This window comes from Nansenia antarctica (assembly GCF_963989245.1).
Source record: "Nansenia antarctica genome assembly, chromosome: 17".
NCBI classification, from domain to species: Eukaryota; Metazoa; Chordata; class Actinopteri; order Argentiniformes; family Microstomatidae; genus Nansenia; species Nansenia antarctica.
The window spans coordinates 14,856,339-14,876,338 of record NC_137687.1 but is presented as its reverse complement, the minus strand read 5'-3'; the positions used below and the strand labels follow the sequence as shown (position 1 = coordinate 14,876,338).

Sequence of the window (20,000 nt, the reverse complement as noted above, 5' to 3'; positions counted from 1 at the left end):
GCAGGGCATGGGCTGGAGTCGAACCCATGCCGACATGGGCATATGTGTGTATATATACTGTAGACCGCGGCACTAGACCACCCCTGGCCACTGTACTGTCGTGGATTTTAATGAGACTCAAGATAGTAACTTGCTTTAAATCTAAGTATTGTGGTGATTCACATTAAGAGACATTCACCAAGAAGGGTTTGTACCTTTAAGAGTGGGGGTTAAAGGGGCAAGGGTTTCCGGTTCCGGGTGGGTTATTATGGTTGTCACTGAGAGTGTATGTTAGCATGTAGCAGAAGTGAGAGAAGTAAACATCCTCGACTCCAACCTACGTCTGTCGTCTCTTTGTTGCACTTCCCACATTGGTGACCCTGACGAAAGCGAACGAGATGTCTGTCCAGAACCCCGGTAACGCCGCCGCGTTGCCCGCACCGGACTATGCTAACATATACGCTGCAACCGTCAAGCTGCCCGACTTTTGGCAGCAGAACCCACGGGCGTGGTTTCACCACATAGAAGCCCAATTCCGGCTGAGAGGGATAACGCAGGATGGGACTAAATATTTCCATGTGGTGTCTGCGTTAGATGCCTCGACAACGGCGCGCGCGATGATGCTGTTAGAGGATCCACCGGCTGTCGGCATGTACGGTGCATTGAAGACATTCCTGCTGAAACTTTATGAGCTGTCAGAATTAGAGAAAGCAGACCGCCTGCTGTCACTCAATGGCCTCGGCGACGGCAAACCGTCGGAGTTGATGGAGAGAATGTTGTCGGTGCTGGGATCAGCTGATCCCTCGTTCTTGTTTACACACATTTTCCTGCGGCAGCTCCCGGCGCCTGTGCGCACAGCACTGGCCAGTTCCCCCCTCTCCTCCACCAAGGATTATCGTTCTCTGGCTGCGGAGGCCGACAGGGTGTACCTCGCTAACCGGCAGCAGTTTATCCATGCGCTGCTGCCCCACCCAGACCACTTGACCCCACCTCCACCCCTGGAGGACTATACAGACACCGCGGCCGCGGTGACGGCCCGCCGCCAAGCCGACGACGGGCTCTGTTACTACCATGCAAGGTTTGGGTCCAAGGCCAAGCAGTGTCGCAAGCCATGCAGTTTCAGGGTACAGGGAAACGCCAGGGCCGGCGCTCATTAGCGGCTATGGGCGCCGGCCGTGACTGCAAGCTGTTGTTCGTCGCCGACTCCTTATCTGGCCGGCGGTTGCTGGTCGACTCAGGCGCTCAACGCAGCATCCTGCCAGCGCAGGCAGTGGACACCATGGCCGGCGGACACGGCCCCCAGATGGACGCCGCTAATGGCACACCCATACGAACATTTGGCATCAGGTATGTGGAAGTGTGTTTTGGCGGGCGCCGTTTCGGCTGGGACTTTGTTATGGCTGCTGTATCCACGCCACTTCTGGGCGCGGACTTCCTCTGTGCTTTTAACCTGCTGGTGGATATTAAGAACTGTCGCCTGATCGATGCCCTCTCTTTTGCTTCGTACCCCTGTACGCTGGGGGGGGCGGGAGCGCTTTGCCTGGCAAACACGCTGGCCACCGGGGATCCATATCAACGCCTGCTCGCCGGTTTCCCTGACCTCACTACACCCACGTTCTCAGCGGAGGTGGCTAAGCACGGCGTAGAGCACCATATCACCACCGTGGGCCCCCCAGTCTATGCCCGGGCCCGACGCCTCGACGCGGCCAAGCTTGCAATCGCCAGAGGGGAGTTTTCGACCATGGAGCGACTCGGCATCGTGCGCCGCTCAAAGAGCCCGTGGGCTTCCCCCCTACATATGGTGACTAAGGCCGACGGGGGTTGGCGCCCCTGCGGCGATTTCCGTCGCCTGAATAACGCCACAACCCCCGACCGGTACCCCGTTCCACACATACAGGACTTCTCTGCCCACCTGGCGGGGGCCGTCATTTTTTCCAAGGTGGACCTGGTGCGCGGGTACCACCAGGTGCCGGTCCATCCGCAGGATGTGCCAAAGACGGCTGTCATCACACCCTTTGGACTTTTCGAGTTTCTGCGAATGCCTTTTGGCCTCAAAGGGGCGGCGCAGACGTTTCAGCGCCTGATGGACTCTGTGCTCCGAGACATGCCATTCATGTTTGTTTACCTGGATGACATTCTGGTGGCCAGCGCGTCCATGGAGGAGCACATGACACATCTCCGGCAGTTGTTTGAGCGGCTCAGGGCCCACGGCCTCATTGTAAACCCAGCCAAGTGCCAGTTCGGGCAGTCATCCATCACCTTCCTCGGACACCATGTCGCTCCGCAGGGAGCCGCCCCTCTTCCCGCCAGAGTGGAGGCCATCACCAGTTTCCCCCGTCCCCGCACGATACAGTCTCTACAAGAGTTCCTGGGCATGGTGAATTTTTACAACCGTTTTATTCCCCATGCCGCCCACCTCATGCGTCCCTTGTACGAGACCCTGCGGGGAAAAGGGCCCAAGGACGTGTTGGACTGGTCCCCGGAGATGGACAAGGCTTTCGGGGCTGCTAAGAACGCGCTGGCTAACGCTGCTCTACTGGCGCACCCGTCTCCCACGGCCCCGGTCGCCCTCACGACGGACGCCTCTGACTATGCAGTGGGGGCGGTGTGCGAGCAGTGGGTGAACGGGGCTTGGCAGCCGCTGGCCTTCTTCAGCAAACAGCTCCGCGACAACGAGCGCAAGTACAGCACCTTTGACAGGGAACTGCTGGGTCTTTTCCTGGCCACCAGACACTTTAGATTCCTGTTAGAGGGCCGCCAGTTCACCGCCTTCGTGGACCACAAGCCACTGACATTCTCCATGGCCAAGACCTCGGAGCCATGGTCTGGGCGTCAGCAGCGTCAGCTCTCGGCGATCTCCGAGTTCACCACGGACATCCAGCACTTGGCGGGCAAGGACAACTTCGTCGCCGACTGCCTCTCACGGGCGGTCGTCGGGTCTGTTCACTTAGGACTCGACTATGCCGCCATGGCGGCGGACCAAGCCGCAGACTCTGACATTCAGGCCTACCGGGTCGCTCCTACTGCACTGCAGCTGGAGGACGTGGTGTTCGACGCGGCCAAAGCCACTCTCCTCTGCGACGTCTCCACCGGCCAACCACGTCCTATGGTGCCGGCTGCCTGGCGGCGCAGGGTTTTCAACACCATCCACGGCCTTTCCCACCCGGGGGTGAAAGCCTCGGCTAAATTGGTGGGGATTAAGTTTGTTTGGCCTGGCCTCCGGAGGGACGTTAGAACCTGGGCTGGCTCGTGTGTGGCATGTCAGCGCGCTAAGGTGCACCGCCATACCAAAGCCCCTTTGGCACCGTTTGTGGTGCCAGAGAGGCGTTTTGACCACGTGCATGTGGACCTGGTAGGCCCCCTGCCCCCGTCTCACGGATATACCTACCTCCTCACCATGGTGGACCGGACCACCAGGTGGCCAGAAGCTGTTCCCCTGGCCTCTACTACGGCAGCGGAGGTGGCCCGGGCGTTCATTGGGTGCTGGGTGGCCCGCTTTGGCACACCAGGTGACATCACGAGCGACAGGGGCCCCCAGTTCACCTCGGAGCTCTGGACTACGGTTGCTGAGCACCTGGGGGTGAAGATCCACCGCACTACGGCGTACCACCCGCAGGGCAATGGACTTTGTGAGCGGTTCCATCGGGACATGAAGGCCGCTCTTCGGGCCAGCCTGATGGACAGTGGCTGGGTGGACCGCCTCCCGTGGGTCATGCTCGGTCTTCGCTCTGCCCCCAAAGAGGATCTCCAGGCCTCGTCCGCCGAGCTGGTGTATGGCCAGCCACTGCGGGTTCCTGGGGAGTTTCTTCCAGAGGCTGCAGCTCCCTGGTCGGCCGCCTCTCATAGAACTGTGTTCCGGGGCATTGTGAATGACCTCGTCCCCATTCCGACATCACGTCACTGCCTCCCCCAGTCCTACGTCCCCAGGGACCTGCCATTGGCTAAGTACGTGTTCATCCGACACGACAGCCATCGGGCTCCACTGCGGCCCCCCTACGACGGGCCCTTCCGTGTCCTGGAGGCGGGCGCTAAGCACTTTGTGGTGGACATGGGGGGCAGGTCAGAGCGGGTCGCTATAGACCGTCTCAAGCCTGCTCACTTGAACATTGACGAGCCAGTTCAGTTGGCCCTACCCCCGCGGCGGGGGCGGCCCCCTACCCCAACCTCTGTCCCTGCCCCAACCTCTGTCCCTGCCCCAGTCCCTTCCATGGCCCGGGCTCCAGTTCCAGTTCCAGTTCCAGCTCCAGTTCCAGTTCTCACCCTTAATCCCCCTCCTGCAAAGCGCAGCCGTTTCGGCCGCTTGATCCGCCCCCCGCCACGTTAACTGTAGTACTGTTCATGGATTGCCTGTTCAGTTGGACTTTTAATGGTTATCTTGGTTTTTTGTACCTTCTGGGTTGGTGAATTCTGGGGGGGCCTGTGTGGTGATTCACATTAAGAGACATTCACCAAGAAGGGTTTGTACCTTTAAGAGTGGGGGTTAAAGGGGCAAGGGTTTCCGGTTCCGGGTGGGTTATTATGGTTGTCACTGAGAGTGTATGTTAGCATGTAGCAGAAGTGAGAGAAGTAAACATCCTCGACTCCAACCTACGTCTGTCGTCTCTTTGTTGCACTTCCCACAGTATAATATTTATTAAATAAATGGTCTTTAACAACTCGAGTTGGGCAGTCAGATCAACCTCACAATGAGAAGCTTTCAAAGACTGACACCAACCTTCCACATTGTACACTGGGTATACTGTACTGTCGACATAGTCACAACATTGAGAACGAGTCTGCACTCCATCACTGTCCATTAACGCAAGGCCCTCAACCAGAGCTCTGTGTTCATAAACAGAACAGCCAACCAGAGCTCTGTGTTCATAAACAGAACAGCCAACCAGAGCTCTGTGTTCATAAACAGAACAGCCAACCAGAGCCCTGTGTTCATAAACAGAACAGCCAACCAGAGCCCTGTGTTCATAAACAGAACAGCCAACCAGAGCTCTGTGTTCATAAACAGAACAGCCAACCAGAGCCCTGTGTTCATAAACAGAACAGCCAACCAGAGCCCTGTGTTCATAAACAGGACAGCCAACCAGAGCCCTGTGTTCATAAACAGGACAGCCAACCAGAGCCCTGTGTTCATAAACAGGACAGAGACCTGTGTTCATAAACAGGACAGCCAACCAGAGCCCTGTGTTCATAAACAGGACAGCCAACCAGAGCTCTGTGTTCATAAACAGGACAGCCAACCAGAGCCCTGTGTTCATAAACAGGACAGCCAACCAGAGCCCTGTGTTCATAAACAGGACAGCCAGACTCAACCCTCCCACAGGAATTACTCCATGGAAATCTAGTGTTACACTCTGTGTGAGAATGGATAGACCATGCATACATACAATACATACATGTTAAACATCCATTACAATACCCAAGAGTGTCTGCATGCTGTAGCTTCCTGCTCTTACCTTGATGGTCCATTCACAGTAGGCGTTGGGGGGGTAGTAGTTTGGGTAGTTTGGAGATGTGAAGCGACCCGTTTCTCCAGACAGTTGACCGCCACACGCCAGATCTAAAAACCATCACAGGACGTGCAGATAAACATGTTTTAAGCGTTTGGTACCTGAGCTAGAGAATGTGAGACTCAAAGCCCCCCCCATATTTTGACGGAGTGTCTCTTTAAATGGTAAATGGTAAATGGTAAACGGACTGCACTTATATAGCGGCTTATTCCAAAGCTCTTTACAACGGCCTCTCATTCACCCATTCACACACACATTCACACACCAATGGCGGCAATCTACCATGCAAGGCGCCGCCGGCCCGCTCACTGGGAGCAATTTGGGGTTCAGTGTAGGGATGGGACGATTATCGTGTTTATCGTTAATCGCGATAAAAACACCCGCGATAACTTTATCGTGGAGAATTTTAATTAGTTGAATAATCGTCATAATCGTTTTTTTTTTTTTTTTTTTTTAATTATTTTTAAATGACTGGACTTTTTAAATAGGCACTACATTTTATAAACACTGCTTTGTCTGACTGGTGGTCCCCAGCTGATGACCCAGTTAGGCCCACATAGGTGTTCAGTGAGGTGTCACAGCACACCTGTTCTAAAGGCACTGTTGGAGGTGCGTCAGGCAGCAATGCCCAGCAGGAGTACCATCACCTGTATCATGATTTGATCTGTCTGTTTTTATTGTATGTATTAATGTATGTGACCTATGTGTTTTTTTGTTGTTGTTGTTAATATTTTTATTGAGTTTCACAGAGACATGTACACAACAGGACATAACAACAACAACTAGTATCCGTGGGGGAGGTTATTGTCCCATTTATAGTAGAAAACTAGTTTTGCACTTTGTTATGCAGTACATTGTCCATAAACAATAACAGAACATTTTCTTTCTCTTTTTTTTTACAAACAAAAAACAAAGACAAACAAAACAAAACAAAAACAAAAAAACAGGGGGGGAGGAGGCCATGTCACATATCAGAAATAAACAGAAAAGAAAATGACAACAAATGCCATAATATATGGGGGGATCACCCCCATCCTCCGTCCTCCATGGACAGCATCCATGTCTTACAGTCCTAAACACAGCGGCAGCACAACACCAGCACAGTAAATAATATTGTGACCCATACATTGTAGATCTGTTACACATTAGTCTTGTGTACTTTCTTGAGTGTAATCCACCAAACCTTTCATTACAATGGCAGCCAGTCTGGTACCAATATAATCTAAGAACGGAGACCAAATCTTATAGAATGTCTTTATCTTACACTTATGTCAGATATTCCATAGGAATCATATCAAAAATTACCTTGTGCCATCCAGCTATTGTAGGCGGTTTGCAGTCTATCCATTTCAGCAATATATTTTTCCTTGCACAAAAAGTGAGGATACACAGAAGTCTTTTGGAATGCATACTTTTAAGTTGTTTGTCTGGCAACCCAAACAATAGACACATGGGGTCCTTATCCAATGTAACATCTAGAATTAGATGAATTTTATCCACTATACCTTTCCAGTAATCATCTATATATCTACAAGTCCAAACACAATGAACAAAGCTCCCAACCTCGGTAATACACTTTGTACACATTTCCGATTTGTTATGATCCATTTTATGTCTAAGTTGGGGAGTAATCTGCAAACGTTGTAGTAGTCTAAATTGCGTTTCCTTCGTCCTATTACAGATTGAGATGTCGTTTGCCGATTGCCATATTAGTGACCAAGTTGCTGCATCAGTATTAATGTTCAGGTCATTATTCCAGTCTTTGGGCGTAAATGCAGGTTTGCCTTTATCATATTTCGAAAGTGCTCTATACCCAAGCCCCAGAATGCCTCTCGTCTTTCCAGCAGAGACTATCTCCTCCAGCGGAGAGGGTTGGTGACAGAGGCCAGTGTCTTTTTGGCTATTTAAAAAACTTCGTATCTGAAGGTATCTGAAAAACTCATTTCGTGGTAGGTCATATTTCTTACATAATTGGTCAAATGAAAGTAGTATTTCCGTATCATATAAATGTCCGATAGTAACCATCCCTTTGCTGTCCCACCGCTTGAAACCCCTATCCGTGGCACCAGGGGAGAAGTCTATGTTGCCCCAAACTGGCGAGAGGGAGGATGTAATAATCGTATGTTATAAATAAATAGTAATATAATTGAGATTTCTCACATGAGCCGTGCGCGAATATCCTCACAGAAATTTGTCTCGCGCGATTGTTCAGCCTGCATGGGTAACGTGACTGTCAAGTCAGCCTTGTCAGTCAGTCACTAACGTATGCTAGCCTTCTCACCATGGCTGCATCGGCCCCGTGTCCATTGCCTCACCTTTCCAGGGTTGCACGCAGGCTTCTATGCATACCTGCAACGAGTGTTCCTTCAGAGAGAGTGTTTAGTGCCAGTGGGCACATACTCACACCTCTCCGAGCACAGCTAAAGGCAGAAAAAGTGAACATTTTGTTGACATTTTTGCACTTTAACCTATCTTGAAGCTTTCAAGTCTCTAAGCCACAAGGCTAGCACTCAGTTTGATGACAGAAAAGTGTCAGTGTTCAAGTTTTGTTTGACAGTATTTTTTTCCTTTATTTATGCAGTGATACCTTATAATTTATCATTACCTTATTTAAGATTTTATTAAAGATTTTTATTTTTGTCAAGATGTTTTTAAAATGATGTCAATGTTATTAACATGATTCAATAAAAATACAACAAAATCTAAGTTAAAGTGATTACAGTGTGTTTTATTGGCATTCTAAAAAAAAGTTTTTTTTTTTTTTTTTTTTAAATTCTCGCGATAATATCGTGGATCGCGATTATTTTGCCCACGATAATCGTGACATGACATTTTCTAATCGTCCCACCCCTAGTTCAGTGTCTTGGCCAAGGACACTTCGACATGTGGCCAGCCGGGGCTCGAACCGCCGATCTGCCAACCTTGCGATCATTAGACGGCAGCTCTACCTCCTGCGCCACAGCCGGCCCTCATGTGTGTGTGGAGTGTCAGTCAGTCTGTCTGTCATCAGTCTGTCTGTCATCAGTCTGTCTGTCATCAGTCTGTCTGTCATCAGTCTGTCTGTCATCAGTCTGTCTGCCATCAGTCTGTCCTTCTGGACTGTACCTTTGCTGCCGCGGGGGATCTGGGAGACGTGGGCTCTGAGTCCGGGGAAGTTCCTCTTCTCGTTAGTAACCAAGGTTACCAGCATGACGTTACGAGAGGACAGGAAGGTCAAAGGGTCGCTAGGGGAGAAGTAGCCACAGATCCTGCCAGGAAGGTAAAAGCACAGTTTAGTTTTTTACTATGAACATAAAAACATCATACACAATTCATCCTACCCTGTTCACCTGTAGTACCGTACATCTGACCAGTAGAGGGCCTTGTATTCTAGAGATAAGCTTCTCACCAACATCAAGCATTTTCCAAAACCCATCCCAAGCCATAGACAAGTGTTCGGGATTTCAAAAGATTCACAATAATATCAAAAAAACACAACAGAATGTTTAACACTAGAACAGCCATGAGGGGTCTGTGAGTAAAGAAAAGTGTTTTCTTTGCACTCAGGACCCTCCTTTCATGACTTTTCCTAGATATGTGTGTTCTACCACCCCAGTATCCTTACATTTTCTAAATCACATCAGGATAAGCTAGTATGAAGCTATTTTTCTGTGTAGGAGGCAGGCTAATTTACAAGTGGCCAACTAGTGGTCGTTGTGTGTAAATAGCAGCTTTCCATTGTAAATATGGTCATTTGACCCCTGAGGCGGCTCTTATAGTAGGTGCAATAGGCACAACTGTTCTAGTGTTAACAGAATGTGAAGTAGTTATTTATCTACTCCTACTTGACAGTTTGACAACAGCCTCTGGCTTAGGGTTAAGTTAGGGTTAGGGGGGCGCTTAGGTGGCGTAGTGGGTTAAGCGCATGTAACCGCAGGGTCCCCGGTTCGATTCCGGCCAGGGACATATCCTGCATGTCATCCCTCCTCTCTCTCTCACCCATCATTCCTGTCATAATCTATACTGATCTGTCAATAAAAATGAAAAATATGAGTGGGACTGCCCCACTCAGAAAAAATAACTAAGTTAGGGTTAGGTTAACTACAGACTCACTCATCCTGTGGGTTAGGGTTAAGTTAGGTTAACTACAGACTCACTCATCCATGATGCGGCTCTCGATGGCCACCAGAGAGTCGTAGATTTTGACAAAGTCGTTGCGGCAGTCCTCCTCTAGGTTGAAGGTGTCAAAGTCCAGCTTGACCACATGACCCGGGTCGGCTCTCAGCTGCCATTGGATGAGGGTGTTGGGGGTGTACGGCTTGTTGGGGAAGCCAGGAGACTGAATCACACCGATTTTATTGGCCCGGGTGTGTTCTGAGTATCTGTAATAATCTAAAGGAAACACTGACTCACTCACACGCTCACAGGATATGGATATCAACCACACAACGACTCACAGAGTTGTACATAACATGTCATATTTCATGGTGATTCATTACATTTACTGTGCATGCTAAATTAAAAGTCCTAAAAGAAAAGTCCTGCCCCCAAAATGGTCTTTGTAAGCCTCCTACTGACTCTTACTCTGACATGAAAGAGTAGAAACAGAAACAGACTCACCACTGAATGAAGTTGTGAACATACGAGAGTCCAGCGCTGCAAGACAACAGACACAATAAGACAACAGACACAATAAGATAACAGACACAATAAGATAACAGACACAATCTCAATCTCTATCTTGTGCTCAGATCATTAGCTACATAACAAACAGGACAATATTAAGAGTGCTTGAAATTGAAAGTCCTTGATTTCTTTTTCTCAAATTCACAAACTTTCAAGGATTTCAAGGACCCGTGGGAACCCTGCATGAATGTATATATATACGCATATACATAACCAGTACAGGATGCATGTAAATGATAGCCACAATCATAAGGATCAACTGCAGCAGAGACACATTTCCCTACAGGGTGTTCATAGTGAAACAGAGGCAGAGTGTTCATAGTGAAACAGAGGCAGGGTGTTCATAGTGAAACAGAGGCAGGGTGTTCATAGTGAAACAGAGGCAGGGTGTTCATAGTGAAAGAGAGGCAGGGTGTTCATAGTGAAACAGAGGCAGGGTGTTCATAGTGAAACAGAGGCAGGGTGTTCATAGTGAAAGAGAGAGAGGGTGTTCATAGTGAAACAGAGGCAGAGTGTTCATAGTGAAAGAGAGGCAGGGTGTTCATAGTGAAACAGAGGCAGGATGTTCATAGTGAAACAGAGGCAGGGTGTTCATAGTGAAACAGAGGCAGGGTGTTCATAGTGAAACAGAGGCAGGGTGTTCATAGTGAAACAGAGGCAGGGTGTTCATAGTGAAACAGAGGCAGGGTGTTCATAGTGTAACAGAGGCAGGGTGTTCATAGTGAAACAGAGACAGGGTGTTCATAGTGTAACAGAGACAGGGTGTTCATAGTGAAAGAGAGGCAGGGTGTTCATAGTGAAACAGAGGCAGGGTGTTCATAGTGTAACAGAGGCAGGGTGTTCATAGTGAAACAGAGGCAGGGTGTTCATAGTGAAACAGAGACAGGGTGTTCATAGTGTAACAGAGGCAGGGTGTTCATAGTGAAACAGAGACAGGGTGTTCATAGTGAAACAGAGGCAGGGTGTTCATAGTGAAACAGAGGCAGGGTGTTCATAGTGTAACAGAGGCAGGGTGTTCATAGTGTAACAGAGGCAGGGTGTTCCCTAGTGAAACAGAGGCAGGCCAGAGGCGGCTGTGTGACCCTACCTGAAGACACGACGTCATCAAACATCAGGGCGTTCCCTGGTCTGTTCAAGAGGCTGCGCTGTTCTTTGTCCACCAGCTTGTCCATGGAGGACATGGTCCTGTCCACCGCTGCCTCCTGCGCCGCCGGGACTCTGAACTCAGACAGGTAGTACGCGATCACACTGCCTTCACTACCACCACACAGGGAGGACAGGATGAAGTATGAATGAATGAATGAATGAATGAATGCATGAATGAATGAATGGTCTTTATTGTCATTAATACAGTACAGGTACCATACAATGAAATTTAGGAGGGGGGGCTCCCCTGGTGCTTGGAAAAAAGACTAAAAACAAGAGGTTGACATAAATAAAGGCTATGTACACTATCTACTATACTATACTACTATACTATACAATAAAACACTGTGCTGTACACTATGCTATGCTATAAATATCCTAACTTTTTCCTATATCTGAACCTTATGTACACATGGGTTGTCATATTGCACATAATATTTGTTGCACATTCATTAAAGTGTCGCAGTTAGCAGGTTTAGAATGTTCACAGTACAGTAGCAAGTAGCATGCTCACAGCCACAGCTAACACATTCTAGCTGCCACACTATGGTCAATCACACTGCCTTCACTACGACCACACAGGGAGGACAGGATGAAGTAGCATGCTCACAGGTAACACGAGCTGCCACACTATGGTCATTAATAAATTAGCATGCGACGATGGACAACTGAGATGACTATCACCCAGCTGAACTCTGACCCCAAACTCACTGTCCTACCTGAAGGCTTGAACAGTGGAGCCGATGTAGTATTTTGCTAGCTGGGGGGTCTTGGAATAGATGGTTTTAAGCTGAAAGAGACAAAGTTAAAGGAATGAGTGAACCAATGAAGCATCCTTTCAGTAATTCAAATAACAAAACAAGTAAATAGACGTGGTCGGACTGATTTCCTTGCAGGATCTCATTTGTAAGACCTAGCACCTCATTTTTACACAGAATAACTGAAATTTGAGACCTTTTTAGGCCTTATAGGTTGGATTGCTGGATTTAAGACCAGCGCGGGAACCCTGGAGTGAACCAATGAAACTTCCTTTCAGTAATTCAAATAACAAAACAAGAAAACGTATTGTTGTGAAAGTTACCTGTGTGATCACCTGGCCGGCCAGGGCTGAGTACTGGGTGCTGTTGGAGTCCTCATAGGCGTTCTCAAACACCTGGTTAGTGATCCGGATAGAACCGCTGTACATCTTCCTGATCCGCACGTCCTTACGGACTACAGGTTCACATGGATAGATGGATGGATGGATGGATGGATGGATGGATGGATAGTAAATATGTCAGATTTAGCTGTGAGCTAATTTGCATCCAAAGTCCTCATGACATAAAATCGTACAACAGATTCACATGGAGAAAGATTTCACACATTGGCAAAAACCTATAACCTGGAATGACTACTATGGTCCCAATTTAAAATAATGGCTACTTAAACACGGTTCGACATTAACGGTTGCCCGATTGCCCGGGGCAAGTAAGGAAGCGTGTCGGTGTGCAGGAAGAACAACAGCTTGTTTTACTTGCCCCGGGCGATCGGGCAACCGTTACTGTCGAACCCTCTGACTTCAAACTGCTTATACATGACTTTTCCCCTGGAGGGAGTTCATACTGGGCTGTGGAGGGGGGGGGGTCATACTGGGCCGTGGTCGGGGGTGGGGGTACTCACAGTGGAAGTGCCAGACCAGCAGCCCCGTCATGAGAGCGATAACAGCAGCAAAGATCACCACGCCGACCACCGCCCCCACCCTCCCCGGACCCTTCTTCTTCTCCAGGTTCTTAGTGTCGGACGCCGGCAGGAACTGGACAGAGGAGTCCCAGTCCATGTCCTGAGAGAGACAGAGAGAGTTTTGTAGTTTCATTAAATATACAACAAACATACCTGCAAAAAATGTAATTCAATTGTATTTTATATCCAAAATGATGAACAATGCTGTACTATCCCACGGTGCTAGGACACAGTAGTGGTGCGATGCCGGCTTTCAGTTTCTCTTTTAACAAAATGGAGAAGAGAGAAATGTTTTCTCTCCCAACTAGCACACTAGGTAGATGAACAACTAGTGCACGTGTCTGTCTGTGACCTCCACTACCACACAGTAAGGTCCCCATACCTGACACAACATGGGGTGAGATAGTGAGAATGAACAAGACAGTAGGCTACTCTAAGAATGGTGCAGGCCTGTTATGCCGTGCTTTGGAACAATCTATTGGGACAATGTAATCACTTTGAAAAGCAAGGAAGATTATTCAAGTCAGTCTGATACATTTCAAAGTGTAGAGCAGTCCTGGCAGCTGAGGGAGTCATCGTGGGAGGGAGGAGGGGGGAGGGGTGTTAGATCTTGCCAAACCTGTTAGAAACCAGCTACTTAGCTACTTGAGGAAGTTGAGGGATAACGTAATTACTAGAATGTTCTATGTTTACTGCTCATAACATTACAAAACGCTTATCTATAGCACAATTGAAATCCAACTTTGAATGAAATTAACCAAAATCTCAATCTCATTGATATGGCTTCACTGGTGGATAATAATTCAGCACTGAACATAAATAAAAAGTCAGGCATTGGCCAATAGGCAACATCAATAAAAACAACAAACACAAGACCCAGCCTGTCAGAGTGACAAGATTCTCCCAGAATGCACCCTTCCAAGACTTACTCACTCAATACAAATGTCATCAATTATCATACATACAGGTTGTCTATGTAAAAGCATTTCAACAATTTACAAGTAGCAGTGCAAAAGTAGTGCCTGTTGCAGATCTCTTATTTGACTATAATAATGAACTACTCTCTAACTTCTGCTACATTAGTAATAAGAAAAGAGAACAGCAGTCCACATCATTATAATAATAATACATTTTATTTATAAAAGCACTTTACATAGGAAATCTCAGAGCGCTACAATTAAACACAGGAAGATTGCTACAATTAAACACAGGAAGATAAAACAATAAACATTTTCAATTAAAAGGCTAAAAAAAGGCTCTATTAAAAAGGTGGGTTTTAAGGCCTCGTTTAAAAGCATCCACAGACTGTGGTGCCCTTAGGTGGTCATTCACATCTGGACAGTTCTGTAAAGGGACCCAAGAGGCTCAAAATGTGAAAATCCTCAGAACATCAAACTAGGTGTCCAATGAAAGCTGAGAGTCTATATTATATATATCTAAGAGTCTATATTTCTATATTTTTGAAGCATTCTGAAGTCAGAAATATGTTTCTCAACCATCTTCTCAACCATAGAGATAAGCAAGGTGTTCACTTCTGGTTCCAAATGTCCAAAATCCTCTAAGAAAACATCTATCAGAACAAGTCTTTGAACAACATCAAACCCCATTGATGTTCAGGTATACAGGTCAACTACTATCAGTTATGATTCAGTCTGCAGGTCATTCTGTGACCAAAAGCGAAAAGCAAAAAATAGTTGAAGTTAACAAAAGTAAGAAGTATAGGTAGACCTACTAACAGGGTTCCCACACCTTCTGAAACATCACATTCAAGCACCTTTCAAGGACTTTCAAGACTCAATTCCCTCAAATTCAAGGACCCAACACGGCATAGTTTGAGCCAGATCTAGATGAGAATTTATATAATAGGAACTATCTGCTCACAGACAATAATTAAAAAGAGTGGCTTGAATGTGTGAACACTAGATGGTCTCTTGCCTTCTCTACCACAGCACAGCAAAACTATATATTGTGAAATATGTGTAAAGTTAAGCAATACAGAGACTTATTTACTAGTTGACAAGCTAAGTAGAGAGCTAAGTTTAGAGAGAGAGAGAGAGAGAGAGAGAGAGAGAGGGAGAGAGAGAGAGAGAGAGACACACAGAGAGAGAGAGAGAGAGAGAGAGAGAGAGAGAGAGAGACAGAGAGAGAGGGGAATTCAAGCACTTTCAATGACCCATGTCGATTTTCAAAAACTTTAAAGGCCTCGATTTTTTTTTTCTCTTCAAATTCACAAAGATTCAAGGATTTCAAGGCCCCGTGGGAACCCTGTACTAAATACTGATCTGGATTTAGTTTATGAATGTGTGGGGGCAGACTAGGAGCAGGGTGTCTGTGTGTCTACAGAAGACAGTTTCATATTTGCTGCCAAAAGTGTACGCTAGTTACTACTTAGTTACCGTACTATTATTTTAAACTCATTTTTTGTTTTTGTTTCTTGTGTTTTGTGAGTTTTCTTTTATTATAAATTAATTGTTTATATATATACAGTAAGTTGATAAAATAATACATTATTACCTTGTCTATTGTATATAATATAAATATAATATTTCTACATTCGTTTTTACCAGATATAAATCCAGTTCTCTTACTGTAGCTCAAACAACCAAAAAGTTGTCATTATTCTGTTGATATAGTTTGTGTGGCATATATGTTACATATATACATATGTTTGAAAGTGAACCTAGGGTCCTAGGGTACTTCTGCTCCGTGGAACAGCCCATTTACAACACAGCATCCAAGGCATTCCTGACACTAACCTTGCTAGGAAAGCCCCATTAGACAAGAGCCTGTCTAGTAAACTTGTGTGTCAATCAAAAGGTCAAAAGAACTGTCATGGAACTTTACAGCCAATGTTTGGAACACAGTTAAAGAGAGACGGCACCTGTTTGTTTCTGGGCAGTGTGGTTTGACGAACCCTCACAGTGAAACCTTCACATTTGTCAGGTAAAGGAGAGATGTAACTTTGGGACGTGGGATGTGTGTCAATATGACCGATGCGACAGACCGTCCTCAACAGGAAACATTACATTAGACTATTTTGAAAGAGAATACTATTTGAAGAAAATACCCAATTCAAGACCTAATTGTAACTAATACATTGCTCAACCTATTTCCCGCATAATGCTGCTGTTTGGAATAAACATTGACTGCGTTTACATGCACACCATATTCCGATTAATACAGGAATATGGTGTGCATATAAACGCAGTCATTGGGTGCTTTGCTGTTCCCTCCACAGTAGTAGGGGTAGGGTTAGGGTAGAGTAGGGAACATGTTGTGACAGGGTCATGGAATCCACGCGTCTCTTTGATGGGAATCTCTGATTGGTTTCATACATTCCCTCTCTCTGCAGTGCTTCTGATTGGCTACATACATTCCCTCTATGTGCTTCTCAGATTGGCTACATGTGATCTTAACTGTTAGCTGAGCCTGAATACTGGAGTCAGTTTCAATAACATCCTCAGGTCAACACTGTGATCAACCCTGAGAATCTCTTTAAAAGTCAGCTCAGGTGTCTCCACTGTAGAACAACACTACTATTATTCCATCATAATATTGTTCAAAAATAATAATATTGTTGTGACTAACAGAACAGGGGCAACTTAATGTGTCTTGAATGAATGAATGAATGAATGAATGATCTTTATTGCCATAACAGGTACAAGGACATTTAAATGCAAGCCCTAGGTGCTAACAAAGAAACACATACTTTTTTAAAGATAATAAAAAACAAGAATGAGACAGACATAAAGACATAAATAGGGGGGATATAAATAAAAATAGGGGGATAAGTGATCGGTAGACATCTGAGTATGTATCTATTATGTGAACGTATATAGCCTACACTATATGGCCTATTCACAGGGGGGTATATAGACAGGGGGGTGTTAGCATGTAACTATGTACTTTTATAAACATATAAACATATGTTTACTAGTAACTTAACTAGTAACTTATATACAGTGTATGTAAACCTAAACACAAGAATGTAAACATATTGTATTGTTATAGAACATTGCACTATTCTCTTGATTATATTGCACAGTAGTTTCTGGTATTGGGGGGGGGGGGGGGGGGGGGGGGGGGGTTACAGAGGGGAGTTTTGTTTTTGTTTTGTTTTTGTAAAGTGTAACTTTAAGGTTTCTTTGTGTGATCCAAATGAAGACAGTCATGTCAATTCCTGTACGGAACACCTGACTGGTGCGATCAAGAAAATGCAGGTCAAGAGCCTCTCTCCTTCCTGATAGCCTACTACCACATACCCAGCCATCACCTTGTCTTGAGATGTCTTGAGATGTCTTAGTTAAGTTAACCAAAATAATTTGTCTGTCAAGATGTCTTAAGTCGTCTTAAGACCTAACCTGAAGACATGCACTCATGCACTCACTTAAGACATGGAGCATAACACAGTCTGTTATCTCTCAGCCCTCCTCCACACATACATAAATACACACACACACGATCCATGAAAGCTCAAACGAGAAAGCTGCACCATGGCTAACAGCAACTAGTTACAACTGAGAGAGACAGAGAGAGAGTCTTACCCGGGTCTTAGGGGTGTATTGCATCCCGCTGCTCCTGTAGTCCTGCTCCATGGTGACAAGGTGACTGAGGCCCTTCCTTCGCTGTTTGTTTGTTGACCAAAAGCCACAGGTGACTCACAAGTGCGACTCACAAAACATCCAAAAAGAGATAATTCCCGAAACCGATTTAAAATGAAAACAGAGTAAAAAAAAAATATAGTACTATGTGTTCCAATAAATGTTGTGATTGTAATGTAGGTTCCTCCGATAACGTTGCCTTGTCTCACTGAGAGATTGAGATATGTCGACTAAAAAAAAGATTTCCGGGGAAACTCTGGTGACTCAGGGCGTACCTGTCTGGGGTGAGGGCGAAACTCACCTGCTACTTCCGGGTAGGTTACAGGTGTTGGCGTCTTGAGGGCAGTGTTGCCAGATGGCCGGTTTTCCAGCCCAATTGTATGGGCTAGTTTAGGAGGTTGCATTGGGCTGGTAACATTGGGCTTGGGCCTGGTGCTGGTGGACAGAACTTGGGCTGGTGGACAGAACTGGGGCTGGTTTCCTGAGTTGGGCTGGTTCAGAAACACGTCTCTGACTGTGTGTGTGTGTCTGTCTGTCTGACTGTGTGTCTGTCTGTCAGAAACACGTCTCTGACTGTCTGTCTGTCTGACTGCCTGTCTGTCTGTCTGACTGTCTGTCTGTCTATGTGTCTGTCTGTCTGTCAGAAACACGTCTCTGACTGTCTGTCTGTCTGTCTGTCTGACTGTGTGTCTGTCTGTCTGTCTGTCTGTCTGACTGTGTGTCTGTCTGTCTGACTGTCTGTCTGTCTGTCTGTCTGTCTGACTGTGTGTCTGAAACATGTCTCTGACATCGGCTGGAAGAAAGTTTTTCACTGTCATTCCAGAAATCTCAATTTCTTTCATTTGAGCCATTCGAGATGGATGAATGTGTTTTGTCTTCAAATTTTTGGGCATTTTAAGTATTAATAAATGTGGGGAGGTCCTAACATTTTCCTCACAAGAAAATTGCATTTCTATGAATTACATTTGACATTTAAATCATTTTTCAGTTTTATTTGTTTAGTTACCTCCATCTCTCAATATTGTTAAAATGAAGATCAAATGTCCATAATGGAATATGTTGAAAAAGACAAAGGTTTTCATGGGGTGTCCTATCTTTTTCACATGACTGTATATTTCTACAACATAATGATGCAGGAATACTTATGTTATCTGTTTCTTGCTGCAAAAAACATTACAGAACAATCTGAGATGGTGGGTGTGACCCTGAGCCTAATTCGAAGACAATTTGTAAAATGTGATGGCCAATAAAGTTTTCTGAATCCAATGTGACGGGCGGGGTTAAACACTTGGGTCTAGTGCCTACCACTAGGCCAAGATGAGGACAACACTTCTTCTCTTCACTACATTACTTACTGTAGATTATTTGGAATTGTTGGCACACTCCATCCAACAATAGTAATAGTTATGCTAATACAGAATTACTTATAGCAGTGTGGTGCTTTTGAATAGCTGGTCACTGTTGTGTTGATGAGGAAGTTTCCCCTGAATATGTGGGCGCAGTGGCATCTTGCCCTGCAGGAAAAGGTCAAACAATTGCTTGCCCCATAAAAACCATTAAGTCCAAACCTGATGAATCCATTTGATGGATGGATGGATGGATGGACGGATGGATGGGTGGATGGATGGATGGATGGAGACCACTAGTAGAAGAACAATCAGACTCCCTCCCTTACCACCATCAATGAACTGCCCCACACATCTATAGTATAGTGGCAATCAAATAGCCTGCCTATTTTTAATCAATGATTCCTCCCCACCCCTCTCAGGCTCACACCAGACCTCACAGGTATGACGTGTCTGTGCTGCCGTCTACCAGATGAGGTCAAACCCTTCTTCTTCTTGGTATTTGAGCGGTCACTTCATTTATTTATGTTCAGTGCTGCCAACTCAACTGGCCTGACTGAAGTATTAGTATTAGTATTAGTCTACAATGTGAGTTGATGTTTGGAACGGTTGTGACCGGTGTTCTGCATGAAGGTACTTTGAATTGCCCCTGTTGTATGAAATGTGCTATACAAATAAACGTGCCTTGCCTTGCCTATGTGATTCATAGTGATCTACTGCGCATGTGTCCGCCTACGTTTGGAAGTAGGGCTTTTTTTTGGTAAGTTTTTTTAAAATATGTATTATGATATATTATGCTATCATATTTGGCTTGGTTTTTTATCAATTTGGGCGGATTCTGAGCACTTATTGGGCTGGTAAACTTTTTTTTTGCATACTGTAGTGTAGTGTGTTTTGCACAGTGTAGTGTGTGTGTGTGTGTGTGTGTGTGTGTAGTGTGTGTAGTGTGAACGCTCTCGCATACTCAAATCTACGACATATCTAGTATAAGTAGTGTGCTAGTATGCCATTCTGAACACAGTCTCAGAGTGTGTACAAAT

At 46.0% G+C, this 20,000-nt stretch overlaps 2 protein-coding genes across 2 annotated transcripts in view; both read right to left on the bottom strand.

Annotated features, from left to right (window-relative positions):
- The window catches only part of st14a (ST14 transmembrane serine protease matriptase a), a gene marked incomplete at its 5' end in the record, with an annotated part of 28,856 nt that extends 11,248 nt beyond the window's left edge, over window positions 1–17,608 (bottom strand). Inside the window, 9 exons of the mRNA XM_080547315.1 lie at window positions 5,430–5,533; window positions 8,589–8,731; window positions 9,620–9,854; window positions 10,083–10,118; window positions 11,236–11,405; window positions 12,014–12,084; window positions 12,376–12,506; window positions 12,954–13,113; window positions 17,558–17,608. Coding sequence (XP_080403441.1) covers window positions 5,430–5,533; window positions 8,589–8,731; window positions 9,620–9,854; window positions 10,083–10,118; window positions 11,236–11,405; window positions 12,014–12,084; window positions 12,376–12,506; window positions 12,954–13,113; window positions 17,558–17,608 — 1,101 coding nt within the window. The remainder of the gene's footprint in view (window positions 1–5,429; window positions 5,534–8,588; window positions 8,732–9,619; window positions 9,855–10,082; window positions 10,119–11,235; window positions 11,406–12,013; window positions 12,085–12,375; window positions 12,507–12,953; window positions 13,114–17,557) is intronic.
- Window positions 1–20,000, bottom strand: part of LOC308172729 (NADPH--cytochrome P450 reductase-like) — a 155,452-nt gene that overhangs the window by 122,191 nt on the left and 13,261 nt on the right. The gene's annotated exons all lie outside the window — the stretch shown is intronic.